Below are 25,765 nucleotides of genomic sequence, written 5' to 3'. Positions count from 1 at the left end.
TGCCTCCTTGGGGGGACGTGCTCTCTGCTGCCCGTTGTTTTTGGCTTCCTTAATCTTGTCTATATGGCACCTGCAGCATGAAGACATCTGTCCTATAGGGACGGGGTGGGGCTGCGTGAGTTTGCTGTGTTAAAGGAAGGGAGGAGATTCACAGAAATTAGTTTTTGAGACGCTGGCATCAGTGTTGACTTTAAAAAAAATTCTCATCTCACATGTTAATTTTTCCTAAAATTGAGGTGCCTTATTTTTGGAATCTCAAACCTTTGGGCAATAATCAAAATTACTGAGTGGGTGGAAATCACCTCTTACCTTATTTTAAAGGCTCACGTACACTTTACAGAGCAATTTTTCTAGCCCTGGACTTAAAGAAAATATAATTATTGTCTTATGCTTTTGTTTATTACTATAACCAAGCAAGTTGATTTTAACATTGACTCTTTATTATGTTGTATGAAGTACCTATGTAATGCAAGTATGTACTGTACTAAAATACCCATATTTCCAAATAACATTATGTGGTGTAGCCCACAGTCTCTGCAGAAGCATTGTGAGTAATCTGTGCCTTTACACTTTACAATCCCTTGTTGGCTGCTGTGAAAAGTATGATAACAGATGAAGAAGAAGAAAAAAAACTGAGTATGAATACACTTTTCCAAACATACACATACACAGCTTACAATGGAACCCCAAGGGAAAAAGTCAAATGACCACATATGATGTAGTATCTATAAAATGTAGACTCTGCAATAAAAAGCCAAAGGCACATAAAAATATATTTTAACTTTAAAAATAACTTAGTTACAGTAATACTTTGCTTGTGTCTTACCAACATGTAGCCGACAGTCAAAACTTGGCAATATAGATATAATATTTAGAGATATATAAGAGCTACAAGCAAATCCCCAAAACCCATAAAGTTGTTCAAATGTGAAAACAGAGAAAAGTCTTAACACTGAAGAATTTGCTATGGTGAGCCCAACAATATAATATAGAAAAGAGTCTAGAAAAAAAGACGTGGGTGTTAAATAAATTTTGACTTCCTCTTGCTCAGAAAATGCCAGAGTACTGTAAAGGTCCTTAGTGTGACTGGCACAGAGCTTCATAGCTCAGTAGTGCTAGTCCTGGCCAAGCCAGATCTCCTAGGTGTCTGGAAACAAAAAACATGAGCTGTACATCAGCAATGCCCGCCGAAAATGGGTTCTGACTCACTTCCTCCCTTTGCCAGGGCAGGTTTTTTTTTTTCTGTTTTTTTTTCTGTTTTTTTTTTTTTAAACTGGTTTTGCAAACAGGGCATAGCAGGTAAAAAAATATTTTGTAGGAACGTTATTTTAGAAAACCCATCACATGACAGCAAGTATAGCCAGCGAGGCTCTTCTCTTTGACTGTGGTTAGTTTTGTTTTGTTCTGTTTTTTGGTACCTCTTACCCCAAAGGAAAAGAGCCGGCAGTGTCCTGTTACTTATTTTTGTCCATGACATTCAGCACCTCATCCAGAAATGAGGGCCCAAGATCGAGCTGCAGGGAGAGGAGGGAACCCGTGAGATCAGAGAGGGACTCCTCTGATTTAGTCTTTTCCTTGACAAGCTCGCACGGGGCAGGATGGTCAAACATGTCCTCGGCTGCCCAGTCGGGGTACTGTTCGGAGAGGCTGGAGGAGTGGCTGTCCCTGCCCTGGCTGGACTGGGATGCAGACCCACTGGACCCCCAAGAGACGTCCCCCTGGTGGACTGTTCCGTTCTCCAACAGACTGCTTTTCTCTGGAGGCTTCTCCTCCATGACAGGCTCACAGCTAAGCCGGGGAAGCTTTCCCGGCCCAAAGGACTCCTGTTTCGAACTGAATGTCACCGGTGACAATAAGGGCAACATGAGTGCTTGGGACCCTCCGATGGTCGGGAGGGAGATGGCGTTTTTAAGCACCGGGGAGGGCGTTTCTGTGAACATGGAGTCGGAGGTGCTGTTGGCCCGGAAGAACTCATTATGCCCAGGGAACTGGCCCATGTGTGCTTTCTCCTGGTTTCCAGGCAGAAGCTCATAGTTGCCTTGAAGAAACGAAATGTCTCCAAAGACATCATGTTGGCCTTCCTTGCCGATGTGAATGGTGTGGCGGAAGTCTCCAAGGGGAGGACTGATCATATCGGGAGACAAGATATCCCTCAGTTTAAATTTCTTTCCTTTTTTGTTATTGGCAGCTTTCAGGTAAATTGGGGTCTTGGCTGGCATTTTGGAGTTTGAGAATGTTGATTTCGCAAAAGGGAAAAAGGGCTACTTTCTTCACGGATGTTATGTTTCCCAATATCCTTTCTGATAGGAACTGTCACATCATTTTCCTCAAGTAGCTTCAGCAGTGGCTTTGAAATGAGACGGAGGGCTAAGAGGCCTTCCTGGACTTACAGCCAAGCAGGGCTTTCTGGAGAGCCAGTTACATCCGCCAGTCCCTTCCACAGCATGGAGAAACCTGGAAGAGAAACAAAAGCGGGTAATAATTTGCTGACCCTTCAGGGATCACCTGGGCCTGACTTTTTCACAAGAGCCTGTAAATAATGGCAGGACCAGTCCCCATCTGAAGCCAAGCTTTATTTTGTTGTTTCCCTCCATTAAGTAAGATAAAAACGTTAACAAGGATCCACTAATCTTATTAGTCTTACTTCAGGGGAAAAAAGAAAAAAAGGGAAGGATTTAAAAAAACCCAAACTTATGACATCACTTTTTAAACATGTCCATGGACACAATTTTCTGGATACATCTAAGATTTCAGTCCTTTTCCTCTGTTATAAGAACTGCTGTCAGCACATGAGCTGAGTGATTTCAGCTCCTTAGACAAAACTGAATTCGAGATATATTTTCTCTTTTGCTTTGGTGTTCACACAAGCAAGTTTATTTTGTGGTTGATTTTTTATATAAATAAAATTAATGCAATACAATTGAGGAATATATACAATATAAGGAAAGGAGCTGGAAATATCATTTACTGAGCAACGGTGATGCTAGTGTCCAACAAAATTTTCTCAATGAAAATGCATTCTTACAGCTGAGAAAACTGAGATTCAGGAGTCACAAAAAACAAAAAAACACCCTTTCTCAATAGCATGCAGCCATTATAGAAGCTGGAGCTGAAATCAAGTTGTGGCAGACAGAATGGGGCTGTCAGAAATTTCAGGATTTTAACCTAAATGGGGAAAGAATTTGAAAAAGAATAGATACATGTATAACTGAATCACTTTGCTGTACACCTGAAACAACACATTATTAATCAACTATGTTCCAATATAAAATAAAATTAAAAAAAAAAAAAGATTGTGAAAAGCAAAAAAAAAAAAAAAATCAGGATTTGGAGGCATTCTGAAATGGAAGGAAAAGAACAAAACTGCTTCTTTTCAAAGAAAAAAGTGTGATCATATATAATAGGTTGGATCTTCACTTGAGAATACTTTTGAAACATTTGCTGATAAGCTTGTATCCTTTCCTTGTGGTAGGCAGGGTACCAAGGTAACTCCAGTGAGTGGCTGGTGTTAATGCCTTTGTGGCGGAAACCGCGACTTGTTTCTAACCAAAGTGATGAGATGTCACAACCCTGATTAGGTTATGTTATAAAAGATTCCATCTTAGCAGACTGGAAGGAGGCTCCCTTCACTGGTTTTGAAAAAGTAATCCACTATACTGAGAGAGAGAATTCATATGGAGATAATTCTGCCAGCAACCTGAGGGAAACCCTGGAAGTAGATCTTTGCCCAGTTGAGCCTCCGATGAGACCATTAACTCTGACCCCTAGTTTACAGCCTGATGGGACTATGCATCTAAACCCTGCCTGGAGTCCTAACCCCGGACACTGTGAGACAATACATGGGTAGGGCTGTAAGCCACTCCATTTGTTACCCGCATGGGAAGCCAACACACCCTCCCTGCACATGCTGTGTGACACAATTAGAAGTGATGGGCTACAATACACGAAGGCTTGGGGGCTCTCACCTTACAGATGAGAATCTCTTCATCTCCTGAAAATAATCCTCCAACTCTTCATTCACATCAGGTGACATGGGGAAGCTCAAACCTTCCCACTGTGGGAATGCCTGAAATGGCTCTGCTGTGACCTCTCCCATTGGGCTCCCCTCCCCCGGCCGCAGAGCAAATAAATAATACTCCGAGGTCTGGGTCAGATGGTGGCTTGAGAGCCACATTTGCTTTGTAGCAGCTGGAGGCCGTTTGCATCTGCCCCATATTTCTTTCTTTTCAGCAAGAGTTTTAAATTCGTTTGCCTGTGGCAGGTGGCAAGAACTGTGCTCCAGCCAGGTTAACAACTGGCTCTGTTTGGGAAGTGGCAGGCACCCTGGCTTGACACGGCAGAGAAGGATGAGCTGGGGAGCCCACCCTACCCTGGCTTTGGGAGTGGGGAGGAGGCCGAGGGGGCATGAGGGTTTGCACTCAGAGCAGGCTACCCTGGAAGCTGCCAGATAAGACTACACACTCCCCCGAGGAGCCTGGAGGGTCTGCCTTCCCACTTCAGATTAGGAAGGCACGGAGATACCAAGTTATTAAAAGAGATGCTTGATACCAAGCGAGTAGGTGGAGAACCCTAGCATGGGAAGACATGCTTATGAGTCTGATATTCTCATAGTTTTAACTCCATTTGGGTCTTGTAATAGTAACAAAAGTGGAAGCCCTGGGTCTTCCTGATAAATATCAGAATGTCCTTCTCCTCTAAGTGCACAACAACCCAGGACCCCTGCCACCCAGGGTGCCTGGCCTCACCTCCCTGCTGCTCTGGGCACAGTGTGATGACCGCCTGCAGGAGCAGCTGGGGCGCTGGGCCCACAGAAGGTGGAGGCAGCCGCGAGGAACAGCTGCCCACTGGAGCCATGTCCTCAGCACACACACGGCAGGAGGGCAGCTGCCATGGAAAGATACAGTGTGTCCACCACAACTCCAGGGCATAGGAGGGCTGCGTGTGGTCAGCTGGTGGAGCCAGGGTTATGCAAGGCCAGAACCAAGGCATGGCATTCATTTCAGATTCTTTAGAAAAATAAAAATACCATGAAGACGCAGCCAGAGTGCTTCTCTGCTCCTCTGACTGGATCATACATTCACCCTTTACTTGTACAGTGACTGGGGAATGCTGGGGAGCAAAAGTGAGGAGAAAAGGCAGAGGGTACGCCTGCTACACTTGGAAAGCCCAGGAGAGGAACCCCCGGTCCTCAGTCCCTGCTTGGCCATGGCTATGGCCACGGGCACCGCGGGCCCCTCGGCAGAGGCTCACTCGGCCTGATAGAAGCTGGGTTTTATGTCAGTGGAGTGGACACAAAGGTGGGAATGAAGCAACAAAAAAAAGCAGAGAAAAAAGTAAGAAAAGGGTTGGTGAGTAGAGGCTAGATAAGCTGCAGGCAGTAGATTCTCAAGAGTGGGAAAAGAAAGGGGTTATCTTAAAAGGCATTTTTTCTTTCTTTCTACAAATATTTACATAGTATTGACTGCATGACAGGGATGGAGGCTGCTAGGACTTTGGAAACAATAATTTGTATTGAATTTCTACTGTGTGCCAGGGCTAAGAATTCTCCAACTCATTGGAAGTTTAAGGGAAAAAAAAAAAAGGAATTTGGTGCAAAAATGTCAGTGTTGCAACTTTAGACAAGTTGATGTTTGCGATATGGTTCCAGGGAAATATCTGAGCGCTCTGACCCCTCCGTCTACCTGATCTGTTATCTTTCCTCCTCCAGCTCAGGGGCAACCATGCTTGATCCCAGGAGAGACAACGCACACCCTGACGTTCCCCTGACCGCTCTCTCCCCTTTTTTCTGTCTGTTCTGGGCTCCTTGGCTTATCAGTCAATGGACAGCCATGCCCCAGGCTGACTGCTCAACATCTTCTCTGCTGATGCTAAAGCAGGGCAGTTTCTTCACTGGGAACAAAGTGCCTGGTCCTGGAGAGGGTATGTGTGCATCTCCTGGAAACCACCAACACTTCAAATGACAGGAAATGTTCACTGAGAGCGTCTCTATATATTAGGCACTGTTTCAACCTTTGGTGTGTTCTAGCTCACTCACAAGAACCCACGTTAACATCCCCGTTTTACTGACAAAGCATCAAGGCACAGGCTTTGCCAAAGCCGTATGGCTTCCAGGCACTAAGCCAAGTGGCTGGGCTCGGGCACCAGATGTTGAGGTATTGCCACTTAAGGAGCACACTCCCTGGGACGTCAGTCAGCTCCCAAATGATGAAGGGGGTTCCTTCCAAAGCCTCTTTAAAATACAAATATGTGATAACACGATGGGCTGATAAGGGTGGAGAAGCACACACAGGTCCAGCCTCAGTGGAAGGCAGTATTTATGAAAACTACAAATCACATGCCTTTGGCCCCAGAATTCCACTTACAGAGATTTATCCTATTTACATTTTCAGGAAATAAGGAAATAATACATACACAAGGTTGTCAATCCAGCATCCTTTATAATAGCCAAGCATTGGAAACAACCCGAGAATTCCCTTGTGGTCCAGTGGTTAGGACATGGAGCTTTTACTGCTGGGCACCGGGTTCAACCCCTGGTCGGGGAACTAAGATTCCACAAGCTGCGCAATGAGGCCAAAAAAAAAAAAAAAGAGTTGGAAACAACCTAATTGTCCACCTTTAGAGGACTGGTTATACAAATTAAGGTGCATCTGTACAAATGAATATTACATAGGCCTACTAAAGAATGAAGCAGCTCTTTATATGCTGATATAGAAAGAGCTTCAAAGATGTATATCTTCAAAGGAAAAAAAAGATAGGAGCAAAAGTGTGTGGATAACACTTGTACTGGCTTGTATGTCGATAAGCTTTCTTTGGAAGCACACACAGGAAATAATGGTGAGTGCCCACGGGGAGAGGAAGTAGATGGAAAGGGATAAGGGTGGAAGAGAAACTTTTCACTGTACATCCTTTTATGATTTTGGATTTTTGAACCACGTGAGTGAATTAGCTGTTTAACAAAAAATGCACATGGGTTGTTTCAGGCTCGGATTGCACTTTCCTGCAGAGACCATTTTATCCATAGGTCCTGAAAAATCTACGGAACCCATGAGTTACTGGTCATAATGCAAACATTACCATGGGAAAGTGGGTTCGAAAGCTAAAATCGAAGGCGGAAGACCTCACAAGAACCTCTCCTCACCTCACCTGCGCTGGTCAAAGGGACAGATCGCTCCCTTCTGTGGTGATCAGGCCTCACCGAAGAGGCCCCACCAGTCTGTATCAGCAGAGTGGAAAAGGTTTCAGAAGAGAAGGGTTTTTCGTCAGGAAATGAGAAGAGGGAAGAGGCCCCGGATACCGGGGAAGGGGCAGGTGGCAGAGTATCCACGTGGAGGGAAGCACAGGCAGGCGGAGGTGCGGGGGCTCAGGCGCAGAGCTCCTTGTCTGAGAGGTGGTGGCAGCGCACGTGGGCAGCATCTGATGGTGGAATGGTCCTACCGGCCACAGCACGACATCCTGTCCTTCCTCACCATGTTTTGAAAAGGAGACTTGGGCTCCCGGAGGCTGCTGGTGGCTGACCCAAGTGGAAGCAGACAGAGCAAGGGATGAATCAGAGGGAGAGCCTAAGTCAGGGGGACACCCAAGAGGAGGAAGCGGGAGGAGAGGGGAGGAAGAGCTAAACCAGAAGGGCTTAGATGCCTGACTAGAACTGGAGAGCGAGCCCTCCTGGGTGTTGCGTGAGCCACACGAAGAGCATTTCCAGCCTTTGTGTATCCGTCAGGACTCTACCACCATCAGTAACTCTTCACACTCGGGGCTCTCCTGCTCTCCAGCTTTCTTGCACTGCCAGATTCCTCCACGCCCACTGTCTCTGAAAGAAAGGAAGAAAGGAAGGAAGGGAGGGAGGGAAGGAGGAAGGGAGGGAGGGAAGGAGGGAGGCAGGGAGGGATGAAGGACTGGAGGGAGAAGGAAGGAAGGAAAGAAAGAGAGAAAAAGAAACCATCCTATGTGTAGACCTTTCTCAAAACCCCGCCCTTGACCCTGAAATCTGAACTCTCCAAGACTGCTAATACCTTTCACCGGGAGTTCTCAGATCACTGTTTGCTCCTCTTCCCCGCCTTATGTGACATTTGAGATAATATTCATCTGGGAAATCAGATTCCTCTGAAAACAAAGGTTCCAGCTCTGGGCACTGGAGAGGAGAGATTTGCCAACAAAAGGGTTCAACTCCCCAGTCAGTTGCCTGTCACCCTCTATCAAGGTTAGTGAGGATGTCTGGCAGACGTGTGGGCACAGAGTCCAGCTGCAAAGGCACAGGCTCCCACTCACAGTAATTTGTGAGAAGCTCAAGGGTTCCAAGACACAAAAGGACTTGAGAGGAAGTTGAAGGCATGGTTTTGATAAGAAAGGCAGAGTGTCAGGTGGTCATTCCCGTAACCAGGCTAGACAATTCCAATTTCTTAAGTGAATGATTTAAGCATGAGTGACAGTGTTAATAAGAGAAATCAACACAGCAATAATAATTCAATGAAGAAAAACACTGAAATGGCCACCCTTCCCTTCATTTCCATATCATCCTTTTGGTAAAGAGGAAAAGACCAAAACAGGGCAGCAGCCGGGAGGTGGGGGAGAAAAGCAAAGGGTTACGAAAAAGTCACACTGAAAAATCAGTCCCAAGATGACCAGAGTTGACAGTGCTGGCAACTCGCAGGGCTCTGAAAAGAACAAAGGGGTTTACATGTAAATTCCATTTATTTTAAGAAAGGAATGTTTGGTTTGTCTACTAATTGTTTTTAGATTAATTCTTAGGGTACAGAGAGGATAAAAAATTTCTTGCATCCTACACAGTAGGTTGCAATGCTAATCTAAAACACGCATGCATAAAAACAGGGCAGGTGGGGGTGAGGGGTGCGTGTGTGAGCACCTGTCCTGAGGGACCTGTGGGGCTTTTCCTTTCTCTGACTTGCGGGAAGTGAGTCTGCACTGGACTTCCCCTTTCTTGCTTAGCTGTCACATCCTTCAAGGATCCCCTAGCTTCCGATCACTTTTCGCTTTGTCTCAGTGTTGAATCAGCATGCCCTTCTTCGTAGCACCTAGATGCAGCACCACTGCACCATCTGGTCCCCCAAGCAAAAACACTCAGTTATTCCTCCTTCACGCCTGAACCAACAGTCCCAGGGAAGGATGGTCACTCGGCCAAGAACCCGCCGCCCCTTCTCCACCCACAACCATCGTTGGGATATTTCTCTCCGTTGCCAAGAGAGGGGAGACAATTCCACTGTGATAAACCCTGGAAAAGTATATTTCACCCTGGGCTCCATACTTTAAAGGGATAAAGGTGACCTGGAACATGTTCCTACAGCTTCCCAGGAGTCCAACCGGGAGATAAAGGGACTTGGTCAGGACACGTGAGAAGGTGGAGTGGAGCAGCTTAAAGAAAACTCAAATACTGAGGGAAAATAACTCATAAGCCATCTGAAGGACTCACTGAATTGTAATGGAAAAGGGATTAACTGGTTATTGATAGAGAGGCCCTAGGGATACAAAAGCAGAAGCTACAGGGAAACAGACTTTGGATCCTCTAAGGGAGAACCCAGGATTCTGGAAAGATGGAATGGGTTCTAGTGGGGAGTGGGCAGTGTTCCCGGCATGCAGGGTGACGAGGATGTCACCGGGCAGCAGCCTTGACTCTGACCCTTGACTCTGAGATATGCAGAACCGGTGGGGTCTCTTCCCTGTTCATTTCGAGTCTCCTACGGGGGAAAACTATCACGGCTCATTTCCTTATGGCCCCACATCACACTCACCAATAAAAAACACTCATAGACTTTTCCTAGAAGACTTTCCATTTGAAGATGGCAATTACTAATATAGGGATGACCAGGCAACCTTCTGTATCAGAAAAACTAAAATATTACGACAATGAGAGCACTCATGCCAATCCTTTTGCAAACCTCTGTAGGAGTGCCTCTCTGGATCAATGAATTTTAAAATTCAAGGAGAAAAAAAAAATCATACTACTAGAGATTCAACATTGAACTTACAGGAAAATCTAAGACAGAAATAAATGTAACCAGAGAATACCCTGGTAAATGGCATCCTAAAGGGATGCCTCTCATATTTTTAGTTGGTTTTACTCCACCCATGAGAAGATAAGATGCCTTTTCTATTTTTAGGTTCTTATCCTCTCCTCATATTATCTGAACTGAGGACATAGCTATATGCTGCAAGGCTATAAAACGCCATTAGCTCCGTTCCCAGCCACCTGGCTGTCATGCAAATGAACTTATAGCCAGACTGAGCAGACTGTATTTTATAGACCCACTCGAAAAGTCTATTGCACATTGCAACCCTCAATTATTTATAAATGGACTTCTCGTTTATTATTCAGCTACAGCTTGTATTTATTTTTCTTTTACAATCCTGATTATATAGAGACCCACGAATACCATATGGGAGACTCACTGCTAATGTGCATACACTCCTCACGTTTATAGGATCTAACTGTACTATTTGAAAGGGTTTTTAGAAACAAAATTGGAAGACAGAACATCCACCTCAAAGTACCGACCCTGCACTTCTGAAGAGAGGCCATTACGCCCTTTCTCCCTATTAACGAGTTATTGGGGAGGACTCAAGAGGGACGTGGAGCCCTGGCAGTTATAACGAGGCAGGAGAAAAGCCTGGCTCATTTACCATGACTAGTTTTACAAGGGACTCAGCCTCCGGGCTGGGCAGATGCTCTAGTTGGTGGACATGAATCAAATGAGACCATTCCTGTGAACTGCTCCCCTGCTTCTAGAACTAGTGGATCTGACTTGGTTTGTGAAGCTGCGAGGCCAATATCAATACAGGATGAGAATCTCACCCTGAAGCTGCGGGCAATATTCAGCCAGGAATTGGCTCAAATCTGAAAACTCAGCTCAAATCAAATAACTTGTAAACCTGCTTGTTGCTCACCAAAAAACAACAACTAATATTTCAGTCAGTAATTATTCTACGAAAACACCAACTACAACAATAGGAATATCAAATGACCCAAACAGGTTTGACAGGTGTCCAGAAATTCAAACCATGGTCACTTGACTCCTACTACACATGGTATGGTTTTCCTCATCCTTTGTCCTCATAGCACAGCTAATTTAGGTCCCTTGACTACTCTTATTTCCCGAACGGGGTGCAGGGACAGATAGGGATTTCTATGCCATCCTCCCATCCTGCTAGGGCCCTTGGGCCCTGACGCTCACTGGATGGGCTGAAACTTGGCTTCTCTGCATCACACCCACACTGGGTATATTTGCAACCTGGCAGTGGCCGGTACGTTCTCCACCCACTTCCACAGCAAACTCCCTTGTGTTGTTTGTACATAAATATCTGGACACAAATATTTGTTGAATATGTGAATGAACATCCCTCCTGACTAGGCTGAGAGCTTTTCTGTGAGCGTGAGCTGGGTCTTAGTCATCTTTCTTGTCAACCACAACACGTGGCACACAGTGAACAGATTGTTATTTAAATCCCTAACCCCTGCTAGACCTTCCATCATGAGAAATGAGTTGTTTCGCTCTCAGGAACCATCCCCCAGTCCAAGTCTACAAGGGATGCCTCCTGAAAGTAGCAAATTTGAAGTGCTGAGTTCTCTAAAGAATTTACACATGTGAATAGCAATGTCTAGAGTGCGTGCTGTGGGCCAGACAGGTGAGTATTAGGACACACCTCTTAGGAACCAGTCTTAGATTAAGCCCGTGTCTCAGGCCCATCAGCCAAAATATGGAGGAGCTAGGATTTCAGCTGTGGCTGGACTCCACAGCCTATGGTCTTAACCTCTCCTGATGTGATAATAACATGAGGACTGCTATGATGGCAGTTGAGAATGGGGATGGCTATTCCAGGCTATCTTTCCTGAAGTCCAGTAGCACCAAGAGGAAATGATACCCTAGGATCTCAACGTCAGTGAGAGGCAGCGATGACAACTTGACCTTTTCATTCACTAAGACTGAATAAAATGGTCCCAGACACCAGCCTCTCCAACTCTAACTCACTAGGAATTTTCAATATTTTTGCCCTTGTCAAAGAGAATCTCAAAAGGGATTTGACTTTATGTGAAAGAAAAGCCAAAAGATCAAAATTTTGAGGTAATAAAAGCCCCCTGAGTCTCAAGGAGAAAAAAAAATATCTTGTTCTTAGAAAAAAGCGTTGTGTTGTTAATTATTTTCACAGAGGAAACACGTGCATGGTGGCCATGCATCGGGGCACCCTGTACACCCACAAGGCTTTCACCGGGACAATGGCTCCCTTCCCTTGCTATTGATACATCACTTCCCTCCTGACTTTCTGAAACTAAGAACCTTGTGTTCCTCATGTGAATTGTCCTTCCACCTCTTTACCATCCACCACTATTCATAACATCCTCCAAGACCTGCTTCAGTCACTTCCTTCCTGGAGGAATTCTCAAACTCACCTCACGCAACCCAGGCTCATTCCTGCCTTGCTGGGAGGCTTTCTTAGGGCTCCTAGAGAGCTTATGTTTGTTTTCTTTCTTGCTCTCTGATTTTGTGTTTTTGAGTCTGCTATCTCCTGGTAGGTGGTAACTCAATAAGGTAGGCAAAGGTGCTATAAAAAAAAGAGCGACTGTTGTTAACAATCTCCTCTTTACGCTGGATCCCTTACAGAGCCTCCTCTTGAGCTGGGAACACAAGAGGCCCTTAAATTTTACGGAATAAGCCCTTCTAGTTTTCCCTATGCCCATCCTTTAGGTCGAGGGTCTGCAGGTTACGTTGGTGGGTCAAATCCGGCCCCGTGACTGCTTCGGTAAATACTTTTATAGGAACACACCGGTGCGCCTTCTCTCATGTATTATCTTCAGCTCAGCCGTTCTCAACCGAGGGTGATTCTGTGCCCCACCCCACCCCAGATGACATCTGGCAATGTCCAGACATATTTTTGATTCTCATGACTGGGGGCAGTGGTGCTATTGGCATCTAGTAGACAGAGGTCAGAGACGCTGCTAAATATTCTACAATGCCCAGCAACAAAAAATTTTCCGGCCCCGATTCTCTGTATGGATGAGGGCTGGAAACCCTGGTAGTGCTGCTTTCAAATGACAAGGTCAGAGCTGAGTAGTTGTGACAGGCTGTATGTGGCGGTCAAAACCTAAAATACTAAACTGAGGCTTTACGGGAAAAGTCCGAACCCCTGCCTTAGATGCTGGCATTTTACAGGGTTGGATGGTGGGTGTCCATCCCCCAAGCCTCCACAATCTCCCCGCAATCACACCCCTGTCCTTGGCCTCAACTACCTCTAATGCTAACTTCCAAATCGGTGTCTTCAGCCCACACCTGCCTTAGTCTAGACCAGTGCTACTCAAAGTGGGTCTGTGGACCATGGCCAGTCCATGATGAGATAAGGAAAGAAATTTAAAGTAAGCTTCTAGAAACTTTATGACATAATCAAACATGCGGATCTGTGAATTTTTCTCATTGGTCAGACTCTTGGCAAGTTTGGGAGCCGTGTATCATCAGGTTTGCATGGAAACTGGGTGTGGTTCAAGCAGCTACTCAGTGTGCCAGGTATCCGTATACAATGGATTGGAAGTTGAAACAAACAAAACACTGAAAATCTCTGGTCATTCACAGAAAGAAGCACTGGGTTTTTCTCCCCTAGTGTTTCAGACCTCTCTACTTTGCTTCCTTCAGGTACTTTCTGTTAAATTTATCCCTGATGAACTTTACCATCTTTCCTCCTCTTGCTGGCCTCCCGTACTTTTTCCTCTTGGTAAATGGCAGGAAGTCACCCGAATCCAAAACCCAGCTGTGACCCCGGACTCCTCCCCCTGCCTCATTCTCCACATCAAGTCCTATTATTTGTCTCCTCTTGTCCATCCTACTGCCTCAGCCTTACTTGTAGCCTTCATGATCTCTTGGCATCAGGGCATTTGCCTCCCCACCTGTCTCCTTGCCTTCAGCCTCATCTCCTTCCACTTTATCTTTCAATCTCTATCAGGATGAGCCATCTAGAATATTCCCTTAACCTTGAGTGGCAGGCCCACCTTTATAGCCTGGAGATAAGATAGGCTGTGAGGCCCACTTTAGCAATCAGGGTCTCGCCCAACCCTGCAGCTACATGTCCAGCCAGTCCCCAAGGCCAATACTACCTTGTTTATACCTCAAACCTACCAACTCTCACACTATACTGCAATTACTAATGTCTGTTCCACTAGGTTGGTTTCTCTTGGGGAGAGAACTGTATTTAATTCATGGCAGGTACTGAACAAATGTTTCTTGAATGAACAAATGAAAAAGTTTGAGATTGCCTTGACATCTTTCCTCTTCAACCCTGCCTGCCCTGCTGAAAATGCAAGCTGAGTCTTTCTGTGATTCCTACAGGAAAAATAAATAAATAAAATCATCTAGCAAGGAGCTGTCATCTATTTTCTGGTGGCAAAGGGTTTCTTTCTTTTCCTTTCTCTATCCATGCAGGGTAAGAATTTAACAGCTTATCAACGTGTGCCGCAGTAATTCTACAGGCTCATACAGATCTTTGAGAGTAAGGCAAAGAATATTCATTAACATGCCGGTTTCAAAGGGAAATGACTTGCATCCATGATTGCCATGTGCAAACAGAGTCTTAGAGAGACAGGCAAGACTCTAGAAAATTTTGACAATACATTTCCCGGAATGCAGACTTACCAGTTACAGTTAAGCCAATCTTAAAGAATGTGGCCCAGGAGAAACAATAAACTTGCTCGCCTGACCTTTCCTTTCAAAAGGAAATGGATTAAGGGGGCACTTGGATTATTTAGCCCAAGATACACAGGGGAACTTGCAAGAAACTGTAACGGGACATTCTACAGAAAAGGATTGTTTTAATATCAGTGAGTGACTAGCACATATCAGGTACTTAAAAACAAAACACACCTATTACCTGAATGTACACATGGGCAAGCAAAACAGTAGATAGAGCTCTCATTGCTATTCTGCTATTCTAGACCTTATGGGAGGAATGAACTGGGTGAAACTTTGAGCTAGCCCTATATGATTCTTATACAACTCCAGACCGTATGGGTACCAGTTACCTCCTGTGTAAACAGGGATAATCACCCCAAACCTCTCTCTCTCTCAGCTGATTATAAGAGCTGAGTGTGAAAATCTTCATAGAGTGCTATGCAAACACAAAGCATCTTTATCCCAAATGACAAACCAGAACATTTACTGAAATACAATTCGAAGGAGGGGAACCATTCTATCTGGCAAAATAACCATGTCCATTTTCTCCTTAAAATGTCTCTGGCAGTCACCAGTATATGATTGCAGATGGGGCGAAAATGGTTTGTGTCCACCCTGTGAGCAATCTCTACAATTGGAAGGGATTCTTACCTCCAGCTTAATTAGAGAATAATTCTTTCTGTCAACAGGACATGGAACTAACTTCTTTACATGTACATGCATCCTTTATCTCCAAGTGCAATTCTGCCAGCCTTGAGAACAAATGGGACTCCTTTGAGTCAGGAAAATTATAGCCAATTATTGGTCAGATGAAGAAAAATTTAAGGGCATAGAGTTATTTTTTTTAAATATCTGGTGAGCTGTCAGGTGAGAGGGAATCAGTACCATTCCAAGAAAAGAACTAGTTGTGTGATTAAGGTTCAAGGAGAGGCCAGGTGAGGCTGGATGCGAGGATGAAGTCTAACCGACGTGAGTTAAATCAGCTTGAAGAATGGGAGAGGCCCACCAAAGGAAGTTTTCCAGCTAAGCCTGAGACTGTGGTGGGGATTCCAGAGGGGAGAGCATTCCTGCACCGGGAGAGGAGTTAGGGGAAATACCCGCTAGTCTGTGTTCCTCATTTTAAGTAGCAGCCCCTGGTATGTGCACGTAAGCTTCATGTACACCCAGACAGGTAATAGAATCATAGATGTGTGTTTGAGATTTATTTACCCTTACTAAAGAAAACAGATGCTAGGGTTCTGTGATTCTGTACGTCTGCAGAAACATCTAGCTTCTAGGGAATTTTAAGAAAAAAACAATGCTTTTTAATGAAGTTAAGACTATCCTTAGAATCAAAACACTTTTTACTAGCTTATAAAATTTCATTATCTTTTCTCATCTTTCCTGATATAAGGGTACAAAGCAATGCCAGTGACTTTCTCTGCAAGCCTCAGCTTGCTCATCTGTGGAACGGAGATAGTAATAGAGACAACAAACATAAAGTGCTTGACAAAGTCCTGTTAGGTAATGAGCTTACGATCAATGAGAGAGGTAGTTATTATTATTAATTATTCCAAAAACCTAGAGCTGCATAAAGGAACAGGATAGGTTGAAAGCTCACCACTGGAATTTTTTACCAACCTTATTTCTTTTAGATCTTGGAATCTGGCTACCTAAACTTATTCTTTTAAATAGTGTGAAACCTCAAATGGGTTGGTTTCAAGTATAGTCACCCCCCAGTATCTGCAGTGGACTGTTTCTAGGATGCCACACAGATGCCAAAATCCACAGATGCTCAAGTCTCTCAGGTAAAATGGCTTAGTATTTACATATAAACTATGCACATCCTCCCCATATACTTTAAGTCATCTCTAGATTACTTATAATACCTAATGCAACATCAATACTTGCTAGTGTACAGCAAATTCAGGTTTGCTTTTGGAACTTTTATTTCCCCCTGAATGTTTCTGGTCTGCCCTTGGTTGAGTCTGCAGATGCAGAACCCATAGATACAGAGATAATTCCTCATTCTGAGAAAAAAAAAAAAACTGGAATTGGGAAGAAGTCACTGTTTTCTCCCCATGCTGCTCTGGGATACACTGGCAGGGGCACCCACCAGGCTGGCAAGGGAAGCACTACCTGCCCCAGCAGGTGAGCCCACAGCTTAAGGGCTTCTTTAAGAGGAATATAGAACAAAACCCACCCACAAGCGTAAACTTCTACTAAACTCATATAAAGCCAAAAATCAACATTAGTTGGGTAGGCATTTCACTCTGAAGTCATCTAAGAGCAGGAAGAGAGTTTCCAGTCTGGTGCTATGCCGTGCACAGTGGAACATGTGGCTGGAGCTGATTCATTCACTGAGCAGCAGGTTTTGGAGAGAGCCTTCCGCGTGCCTTCATCCAGTCCCTGGCTAGGCACCCACCTTCCACAACATTCATTCAACAACAAACACCTACCGAGGACCTACTGAGTGCTGGGCACTATTCTAGGAACCGAGGCTACAGCAGTGATGTGTTCACGGAGCCTACATCCCAGCGTGGAGACAAATTATCAGCAAGCACGCCGAAGATGAATGGCTCATGCAGGGGTGGCTGAGAGGTCTAGGTGAGCACTAGGAAACAACCCTCATCCTCCCAGCACCCGGGCTGCCCAGTCTGTGCTGTAAGTGGACACATGGTACAGAACCACCACAATCACACCTGGGCAGAAGCAAGCTCTCAGTGAAGCTTTCAGCCAGCCGAGAAGATGCTAAGGAAGTTCTGATGGCGGCCTCATTTTCAGAGTACCTTGGGTGGTCATTATCACCAAAACCAAAGGACTGGAGGTGCCTCCTTTTAAATTTGAACATTTGGTAGCCTGGGGAGGAATAATTCTACTATGGTCAGACTTAAGCTGGGTAACTGAAAAGGATTTCTGGCTTGGCAACGCTAAGAGAAGATACCACGGGTAGGACTAGATTGTCCACTTTTCATTAAGTCCTACTGTAAAAAAGATGAATGCCAAAGTAGGTTCAGTCCCTACTCTCAAGAAGCCAGTAGTCTAGGCAGCCACAAGAGTCAATAAATGATAATTTAAACACAATAAGTGTTAAAATAGGAGGAGGTACAAGACACCATGGAAAATGCCTCAGATACAAGGGAAAAAACAAAATAACAGAATCATAGCTGTTTAGAGCCAGAAGAGAGCTTGGAGAACTTCCACTCACTTCCTCTGCACCCCCATCTCTCCCCTTCTACATCTTCACAGATAGAACCTATCCAGCGATGGGCAAGGATTCGCCTTGTGACATAGCTGGACAGTCAAGGGCTTAGAACTTTGTCTCCTGCTGTGTTAAAAATCAGTTATGTTTCTGAACTGCCCCTTGGCCAAAAAAAAAAAAAAAAGTTAAAAAAATAAATAAAAAGGGAAAGAATTCACATATATTCTGAAATGGCAAAGCCACATTTCACCAAAAAATGCCTTTGCTTGTTTAAAAAGTTGTATGTAGCCTAGATGATTATAATGGATTTAAACAGAACAGGTCTTTTTCAACTTAACACACAGTCATCTATCATTGGCAAGATGCATCTACAAATATGACCTTCAAGTTGTCACCAGAACATGACGGATTCCCAAATGTGTAAACTGTCTAAATAGAGGCCTCACTTTGAAGTTCTGTGCCTTCCACACTGGCTTGGATCTGCACTAGGTGTGTTTTTCAACAGAGGGTTTTACATTATTAGTATAGTAGTAAGACTGCTATGCTAACAGGTGTCACTGATCCTTGCTTACTGGATTCTAGAGCTAGAGATGATCTGAAATCATCTAGCACCAAAAGCCTCATCTTAGCGGTGAGAATAAGACCCTGAGAGGTCACAGTTCCACAACTTGGATCAGAGCTAAGACCAGAACCTATGTTTTCTGACCTCTAATTCCTCTGTGATTGTCTCCACTTAACTCTGTATCAGTTTTAACAAATAGCGGAACGGCAGAGTGTTTGCCAGCATTTTCTAGTGTGTTCTCGTGGCTCTCTTCCTGTACACCCTGTGGTTCTCTAAAAGGTCCTCAACTTCCTTCAGCTCTGCAGCGAAGGCTGCAGTGTTGTGGCTTCTGCCTCTGGCTGGTTGGTTCCAGGGTGTTTCCTGCCAGATTAGTCCTGCCAGCTGCTCTGTGGCAAAATGATTTGATAGACACTACCTCCCTGTGGAGATTCACTGTACACAGTGATATTAAATGCTCTGAAAAGTCCTGTAGAAAGGAACCTTCATCAAACTGGTTTCCCAAAGAATCTTTTCCTGATGCTATTCATGTCTCAGAGTTCACATGAGGTGGTACTGTATTAGCTAACGGCAGGTGTGTGATCTCTCAACAGTTTAACAAAGAATCAAAGGCTATAAGGCTAATGATGACTTTCTCAAAAATGCAAATAAAACCCAAATCACTGAAAATCCAGGTTTTAAAAAATTTAAAATCCGAGATTCAAAGATTCTATTAATACTATTAATTCATGACGTGATCAAGCACATACTAATTTGAACTCATCAGCCCTTAAACTCATCAGTTTTCTTGGCTACTCAGAAACAGCAAACTTGGGAATTCCCTGGCGGTCCAGTGATTAAGACTCGGTGCTCTCACTGCCATGGATAGTTCAATCCCTGGTCGGGGAACTAAGATCCTGCAGGCCTTACGGTGCCGCCAAAAAAAAAAAAAAAAAAAAAGAAAAAGAAAGAAAAGAAATAGAAATAGCAAATTTTAATATCAATATAATTTGTGCTATAAAACTGTATGATTTATTTTTAAAACACTGCTCTTCCACCAGAGGTACTATCAAACTCAGTCCATCACCATGAGCCTGATGAAACTTGGCACTGAAGAGTACATCAAGGCCGAGCAAGGCATTTTTTTCTAAAGGAAAGAACATACCTGACTGTTGCTGTAGAACTATTTGGCTACCGATATTATTTATTCTGCTTTGTGGGATGCCATTTTGATTTGTAACCTTGAAAAGGTGGGGCAAGAGAAGGGAAGATTCCAGATGGAGGTGGACAGCCCTAAGGCTACTTACTGCCCTTGGTTTTGAGACAACCTGCGTTATATCAAGACAAGACATCCTTTCCAGAACCCCTACTTCAGTCTGAGCAGCCTCCCAACAGCTAATCACAAACATGCAGTATCACAAAGGCAGTGGAGGCCGGGCAGGCCCCTTAGGTTATCCGGCGCACCCCTCTAGGTTTCAAAGGCCTCCTTGCTCTGTCTTTCACACCAGAAGCTTATCTGGCAGGGTCCCGGGCATGTGCAGAACTTAGAACTGTAATAAGGCCCGACTTCTGCCAAGGACAGAACCTTCCTGCATGCCTTACTCATGGCTCCTGCATCTTGCTTTAGCTCCACTTGGAGCAAGATCACATGAGTGTCAGGGACTGAAGGGCCAGGCACCGTGGACATGATCACTGGTCTCAAGGAGGTGATTGTCCAGATCAGTTACTGGACCTTGCAATCCTGGACCCTCTAGAACTTCAAAACAAAGATGTGTTCCTAGTAGAGCTCTTTGTTTATGGTATAAATTAAACTGCTAGGGTCACTGCTAGCAGTTTGATGCTGGATCCACTGCAGATAACTATCAGCCATACCTGTGAGATTGAACTATCCTCAATAAATAAAAGAATTCACATGGTATTCCCAAAAGCTGGCAACTACTGTCATCTTCCTTTGGGCAGCGGTACGGTGAGATACAGTGTACTGCGAAATGAGTTCTCCATCAGAGGCCAAAAACCCTTACAAGAGTCAGATTTAATAGCTTCCCTGGCCTTCCTCCCTGTTGGTGAGGGTGGGGTTTTTATTTAGCACAAGGTCAAACAGACCTGAGTTCACACCTGATTCTGCCACTTACTTAGTGTGACCTCGGCCAGGTTACCAAACCTTTCTGAGCCTGTGTTCTCATCTGGAAAATAAGAACAATACTAGCCACCTCAAAGAGCAGCTGTGAATGCTAAGTGAGACAACCAGTATTAAGCACCTAGGGAAACAACAAAAGCAATAATGAAAGCATCAACTTTTTGTTATGTCTACTCTGGATCTGATCTGTTCTGAGTGCTATTTTTTAACTCAATATTCAGAGTAACATTATCCTCATTTTGTAATCAATAAACTGAGGTATACCAGCTAAGTAATTTGCCCCAAGTCACACTAATATTTACCAGGGCCAAGATATGAACCCAGAGACAGCCTGCCTCAGAGGCTCTTAAACTCAGGATTTTTCCCATCTCCTTAAGCAGATGCTGATCTTTGTGGAAAATTAGCCATTCATTCATGCACATATTAGGTTGTTAAATTGCATATGCATGTTTAGGTGTATTCTTCACTGTGTAATTTGGGGCAAGTTATGTAAGAGATCCTCAGTTTCCACACCTGTAAAATGGGGATGTTAACAGTGCCTTATGATTATTAGAAATAAATGAGTTAAGGTATAGGGCTAAGAACAGGGCTTGGCACTTAGGGCAGGCTCCATGTAGGAAGTACCTTTAACATACAAACTCATGGACCAGTGGGATACATTAGGAGAATTCTTTGGCTTCAGTGCTTGGTAAGGATTTTGTGCCTGGTTCAATATAGTAGTTTCAAATGACTATACTGTCCTTGCTCTCTGGCAAACATACTGCATTTAAAAAATAGATTTAAGTTCTTATTCCATCAACGAATAAACAGGTCTGCAGGATTCTGGTTAGAAAGAAATTAGCCAAGGCCTAAATAAAATCATACTGAAAGCAAGAATTTTCATAATAATAATAAAAAAAAAAAAATCAGAGCAGCCTTCCTGGAGGGTTTTCAGCTTATGAAGTCCACTCACTGGATAAATGTTATAGCTACTGGGCAAAGAGCTTGTGAAAAATTTATGGCCTGGTAAAAATCTTTGGGTGAAGATTTTTTTTAAAGTAGGTTAAAACAACTTCATCCCCAATGCTGCTGAATACCACGACTTTTAGAAGGGAAAAAGGGCAGCTTTTGTGAACATGTTGGACATAAAACACCGCTTTAAAGGAAAAGCTAGAGAGCAGATAGGACAAACCAGCTCATGTGAACAGTTCTGCAATGATTTTTATGGCTTTGTATTTATTGATCATGCACCACGTTTAAATTTACAATAAAAAGCAAAAAACTGTGCAACACTCATTACTCTGTCTTTACATGTTCCATGGAGATACAAAACAGAATGTCCCTGCTCAGATTCTAAGGGAAGGGGGAGCCCATCTTATTTCACATCTGCAGCTGCTGCCATGGAACAGCCCCATGTTCCAATCATGGAATTCATAATGTAAATCTCTTGCAGATGATAACCACTGGGAAACAGAAACTGCCATGGATCCAAAAAGGCTTCCAAATTTCTCCTCTAACATTCTTATCTGTGAGCCCAGAGGCTGGTACTGAGTATTTTATTCAATGAGTGAGGCCTGTTGGGAAACCTACATTCTTTAGGAGGCTTAATGAGGAAGTCTCAACTGTTTCTTGATTCTTTGACCATTAGTCTTTATCATTTATTTCACATGTGACAATGCCAAACATTTCACAACTGCCCTAACTTATCTCTGAGTGTTTAAATCTAGTCGGAAAACATACCTGTGTAGCTTATTCTTTTTTTTTTTATTTTTTATTTCCTTCCCATTTAAGTCACCACAGAGCCCTGAGTAGAGTTCCCTGTGCTATACAGTAGGTTCTCGCTAGTTATCTCTGTGTAGCTTATGCTTAACTGTCAACAAGAGGTCATAACAAATTTCAGCTGGTATCAAAAACAGGATCTCTGGAACTGTCCAGAAAAGAGAAGTTGCATTTCCTGGTCGTTAGATGAAAGATCTTTTCGAAATTAGGTTATAGGAGTCTTTTAAATTGCCTTCGGGATACCCCTGGGGCATCATCAGAGCTTCTGGGAGAGCCTTTTGTCTCCCTGTGCTTCCCAGGGAAGTCCCCAAGAAAGGCTTTGCTATTCAAATTCGGACATCTGCTGCTCTCCAGATTTGTGTTCTTCTTTAAAGGCAGCATCCCCAAGAAACTCTAGGATACTATTGTGAAGCCTAAGAGCTGGGGGGTGGGGAGGAAATCTTTGTCTCCCTAACACATTCATCAGTTCCCTCCCCTTACCCAGCACCTCCCTCTCCACCACCCCCTACACCCTGCGCTCGCATCAGCAGCGACTCCCCCAAACACACCAGGTCTGGAAAGGTTCATCTTGCAATACCCTTCGGACATTCCTATTCCCGCCCTCATTTTAATTCACTCACTTTTTTTTTTTTTTTTTTTTAAACAAAATGTAATTACTTGACTGTCAGCCTGGGCTGCACTCTGGGGCTTTTACTCCTTTCAACACAGCTGCGCTCCCGGCTTTGATGCTGCTGTCCACGCAGCTTGTCTCAGCCACAGCCTGGCTCTCGGTAATGTAACATTCAAGTGCATATTTATTTTTAAACTGACCTCTCAGACTGTACAGTATAAAGGAGGTCCTGCCAAAAAATATGCTACTTTCTATTTATAAGATGAAACACATGCCTCCCGAAGTGGAGAGGGGGATGGAGTATAATAATTCACAACGAAAAAATGACTGGCCAGATCCATTCGTCCTCACATGTCTGATACTTGTCAAGACACTTAGTTTCAAGGAAAAAGGGGGAAAATAATCTTGAAAACACTTTAATTGTTCAGAAACCACCGTCCAAAAACAAAACAAAACAAAAAAAAACAACTGCCAGATCTGCAGGTTAGAGCCTCAGCCATACTGCCCCTCGTCAGGTAAGGAAGGGCACCAGCGGATACTGCCAACCGCAGATCTGCACCGCGCACCCTTGGGCGGCCCTGGTGCCAGTCCACGGTGGGAGGGGAGCGGCAGCCATGTGCGGCTTGTTCTCAGATGGAAAAATGCAATACGCGCCCAGGATGGCTGTCACCAGCTCGGAGGGTGCAGTGCAGCCGCGCAGCCTCACCCTGAAAAGTGGTGGGCACAAAGGTGGAGCTCTGCGATCCGGTCGTGCCGCTCGCACCCCTCCCAGTGTGCTTTATGTCCCCTTCGGTCCTTTGGACACCAGCTGCAAGGTGATGCCCGAGATATCCCCGCTCCCGGTGCGTTTCCAAGCCTAGCACCCCGCGCACGCCGGAAGCGGCCACAGCCGCCGGATGGACAGACTTATAGACGCGCAGAGAAGGAGCCGTGGGCAGGCAGCAGAACTCACCAGCGGCGCCAAGGATCCCAGCCGCTGACCCGAGGGCCGGGCGCTCGGCACCGACACCTCCCGAAGGCTCACGAAGACCCTGCCCGCCACGCGCGGATCCTGCCGGGTCGGCCGGCGCGGCGCCTGCTCACAGCATTATGCGCTCCGAGACGGCGTGAAGGCGCCCGAGGCCGGGGTCTCCGGGCTCGCCCCCCGCTCGGGCCCCGCCGCCGCGCTCCCCGCCCTCTCGGGCCGCAGCCGGGAGGGAAGGTGCGAGCTGGACTGAGCGCGCTGCAGCAGCACTCGGCGACTGAACCTGCGAAGGGCGGGGCGGCGCGGGGCGGGGCCGGCGGCGCGCGGGGCGGGCCGGGGCGGGGCGGAGGGCGCGGGCCGCGCGCGAACGCCCCCCGCCGCGGTACCTGACCCCCAGCCGCGAGCGGGCTGACCCAGCTCCCCCGCGGCGGACAGCGGGCTTTCATTGTTACCGCCCCAGCGCCACCCCCAAGGATGCGGCTTCCCGGCGAGAAGCTGCGTGCAGCTCCCTCGGCACAAAGGAAGGTCTCGGGACGCTTGGTTCGAAGAGGGACCCGGGGTGCTGGCTGCGGGGTGCCCGAGGACAAAGGGATTCCGCCCGCACCCCGGACACCTGTACTAAACCCCGTGCGCCCGCCTCTCTTCGCCGCAGGCACCCGACCTAGCCCGGCAAGGCCCCGGCGCGGCGGGCGGGGGCGCCCTCGGGGAGGAGAAGCCACCTGACCGCGGCGCCCCAGCCCGGCCGCGGGCCCCCGGGCCACTCGAAACCCTGGTTTGGGGGGAGGGTCGAGTGCTGTCAGCTTCCAGCCCGATCCCCTTGGAGCTGCCACCAAAACCCGGAGAGTGGATTTGGCGCACGCGAGACGCCAGGGGCTGCCGGCTGAGCAGGGGCAGGCGAACAGCCGACGCTACGGGTTTTTCCAGTCCAGGGGGAGGTGTTTCCTCTCCCGCGCGGCCCCTAAAAGAGATCTGCTTAAAGCTGGGGCGAGCGGGGTGCGGCCGACCCCAGACGAACGACGGGGCGCAAGTGGCGCAGCGGCGGGCGCGGGAGGGTAACAGTCCGCCCTGGGCGGCACCTGCGCCCGCCGGTCATTCCGGCCACAGCCGCTGCGCGCCCCGCCCGTCCGCCCGGAGAGCGAGCGTGGACCCGGTTAATTAACTTTCTTAATCGGACTCCGTCTCTTCCTCCTCGAGTCGTAGGCCTGGGGAATGTGTAGGCGACAGGAAAGGGCGGTGTTTTCCGGTTGCAAGGTCCCAGCCCGCACGTTCGGCCTGGGGAGGGGACGGGAACCCTGGAGAGTCGGGCACTCGGGGCCCGACTACAGCCCCGGGACTCTCAGGTTGAATGGAAATCCTGGCACCAAGAGCGATCCTCCAGGGGACCTTGACTTTCTAGAGTGGTATTAGCTTCAGGTCATCACCGCAACTCCTCTAGGTCTGTGTGAAACCTTACAGGATGCACGTTAAGCCCAAGTTGTAAACCTCGACTGATGTTAAGGTGAAGTGAAAAGGAACCGGACACAACTGTTCTGGAAAGCAAAATACTTGGGTGGAGTGTTAAAAGCCTCAAAGAAAATAATAGTTGGCAGGTCAAATGGCCATGAAGTTGGAAGTCAAATACAAAATTCAGCTGAAGCGATGTTAGAAAGCTGACAAGCAAAACAGCCCGTGAAGAAACGAGACCCAGCATCGTTTCCTTTCTTCAGATGACGACTACTCCGAAGTTTCCTTTGGCAGATACCTGAATTTTACTCCAGATTCCTGAGAGTTTTACTAGGGGCTCATGTTTCAAAATATATGTTCCACTTGGCACTAATGTATATATTTTATGTATGAATTTATTGAAAAATATTAAATGTTACTGGCTGACAGATAAAGGTATTTTATAAATATTTACGCATAGCTTTCATTGCACAT

General features: G+C 45.8%; 1 protein-coding gene across 1 annotated transcript; it reads right to left on the bottom strand.

The window, feature by feature from the left end:
- Positions 1 to 1,271: 1,271 nt before the first annotated feature.
- On the bottom strand, positions 1,272 to 24,127 carry CDC42EP3 (CDC42 effector protein 3). The gene is made up of 2 exons (XM_057742829.1): positions 23,837 to 24,127; positions 1,272 to 2,454 (listed from the first exon to the last, which is right to left on the bottom strand). Exon 2 carries the CDS (start codon positions 2,217 to 2,219, stop codon positions 1,455 to 1,457), a length of 765 nt encoding a protein of 254 aa, XP_057598812.1. The 5' UTR covers positions 2,220 to 2,454; positions 23,837 to 24,127; the 3' UTR covers positions 1,272 to 1,454.
- Between the last annotated feature and the right edge of the window lie 1,638 nt (positions 24,128 to 25,765).

Source organism: Hippopotamus amphibius, chromosome 7 (assembly GCF_030028045.1).
Source record: "Hippopotamus amphibius kiboko isolate mHipAmp2 chromosome 7, mHipAmp2.hap2, whole genome shotgun sequence".
NCBI lineage: Eukaryota > Metazoa > Chordata > Mammalia > Artiodactyla > Hippopotamidae > Hippopotamus > Hippopotamus amphibius.
Note: the sequence above shows the minus strand (reverse complement) of the source record. Positions and strands in the feature narration are given on the sequence as shown.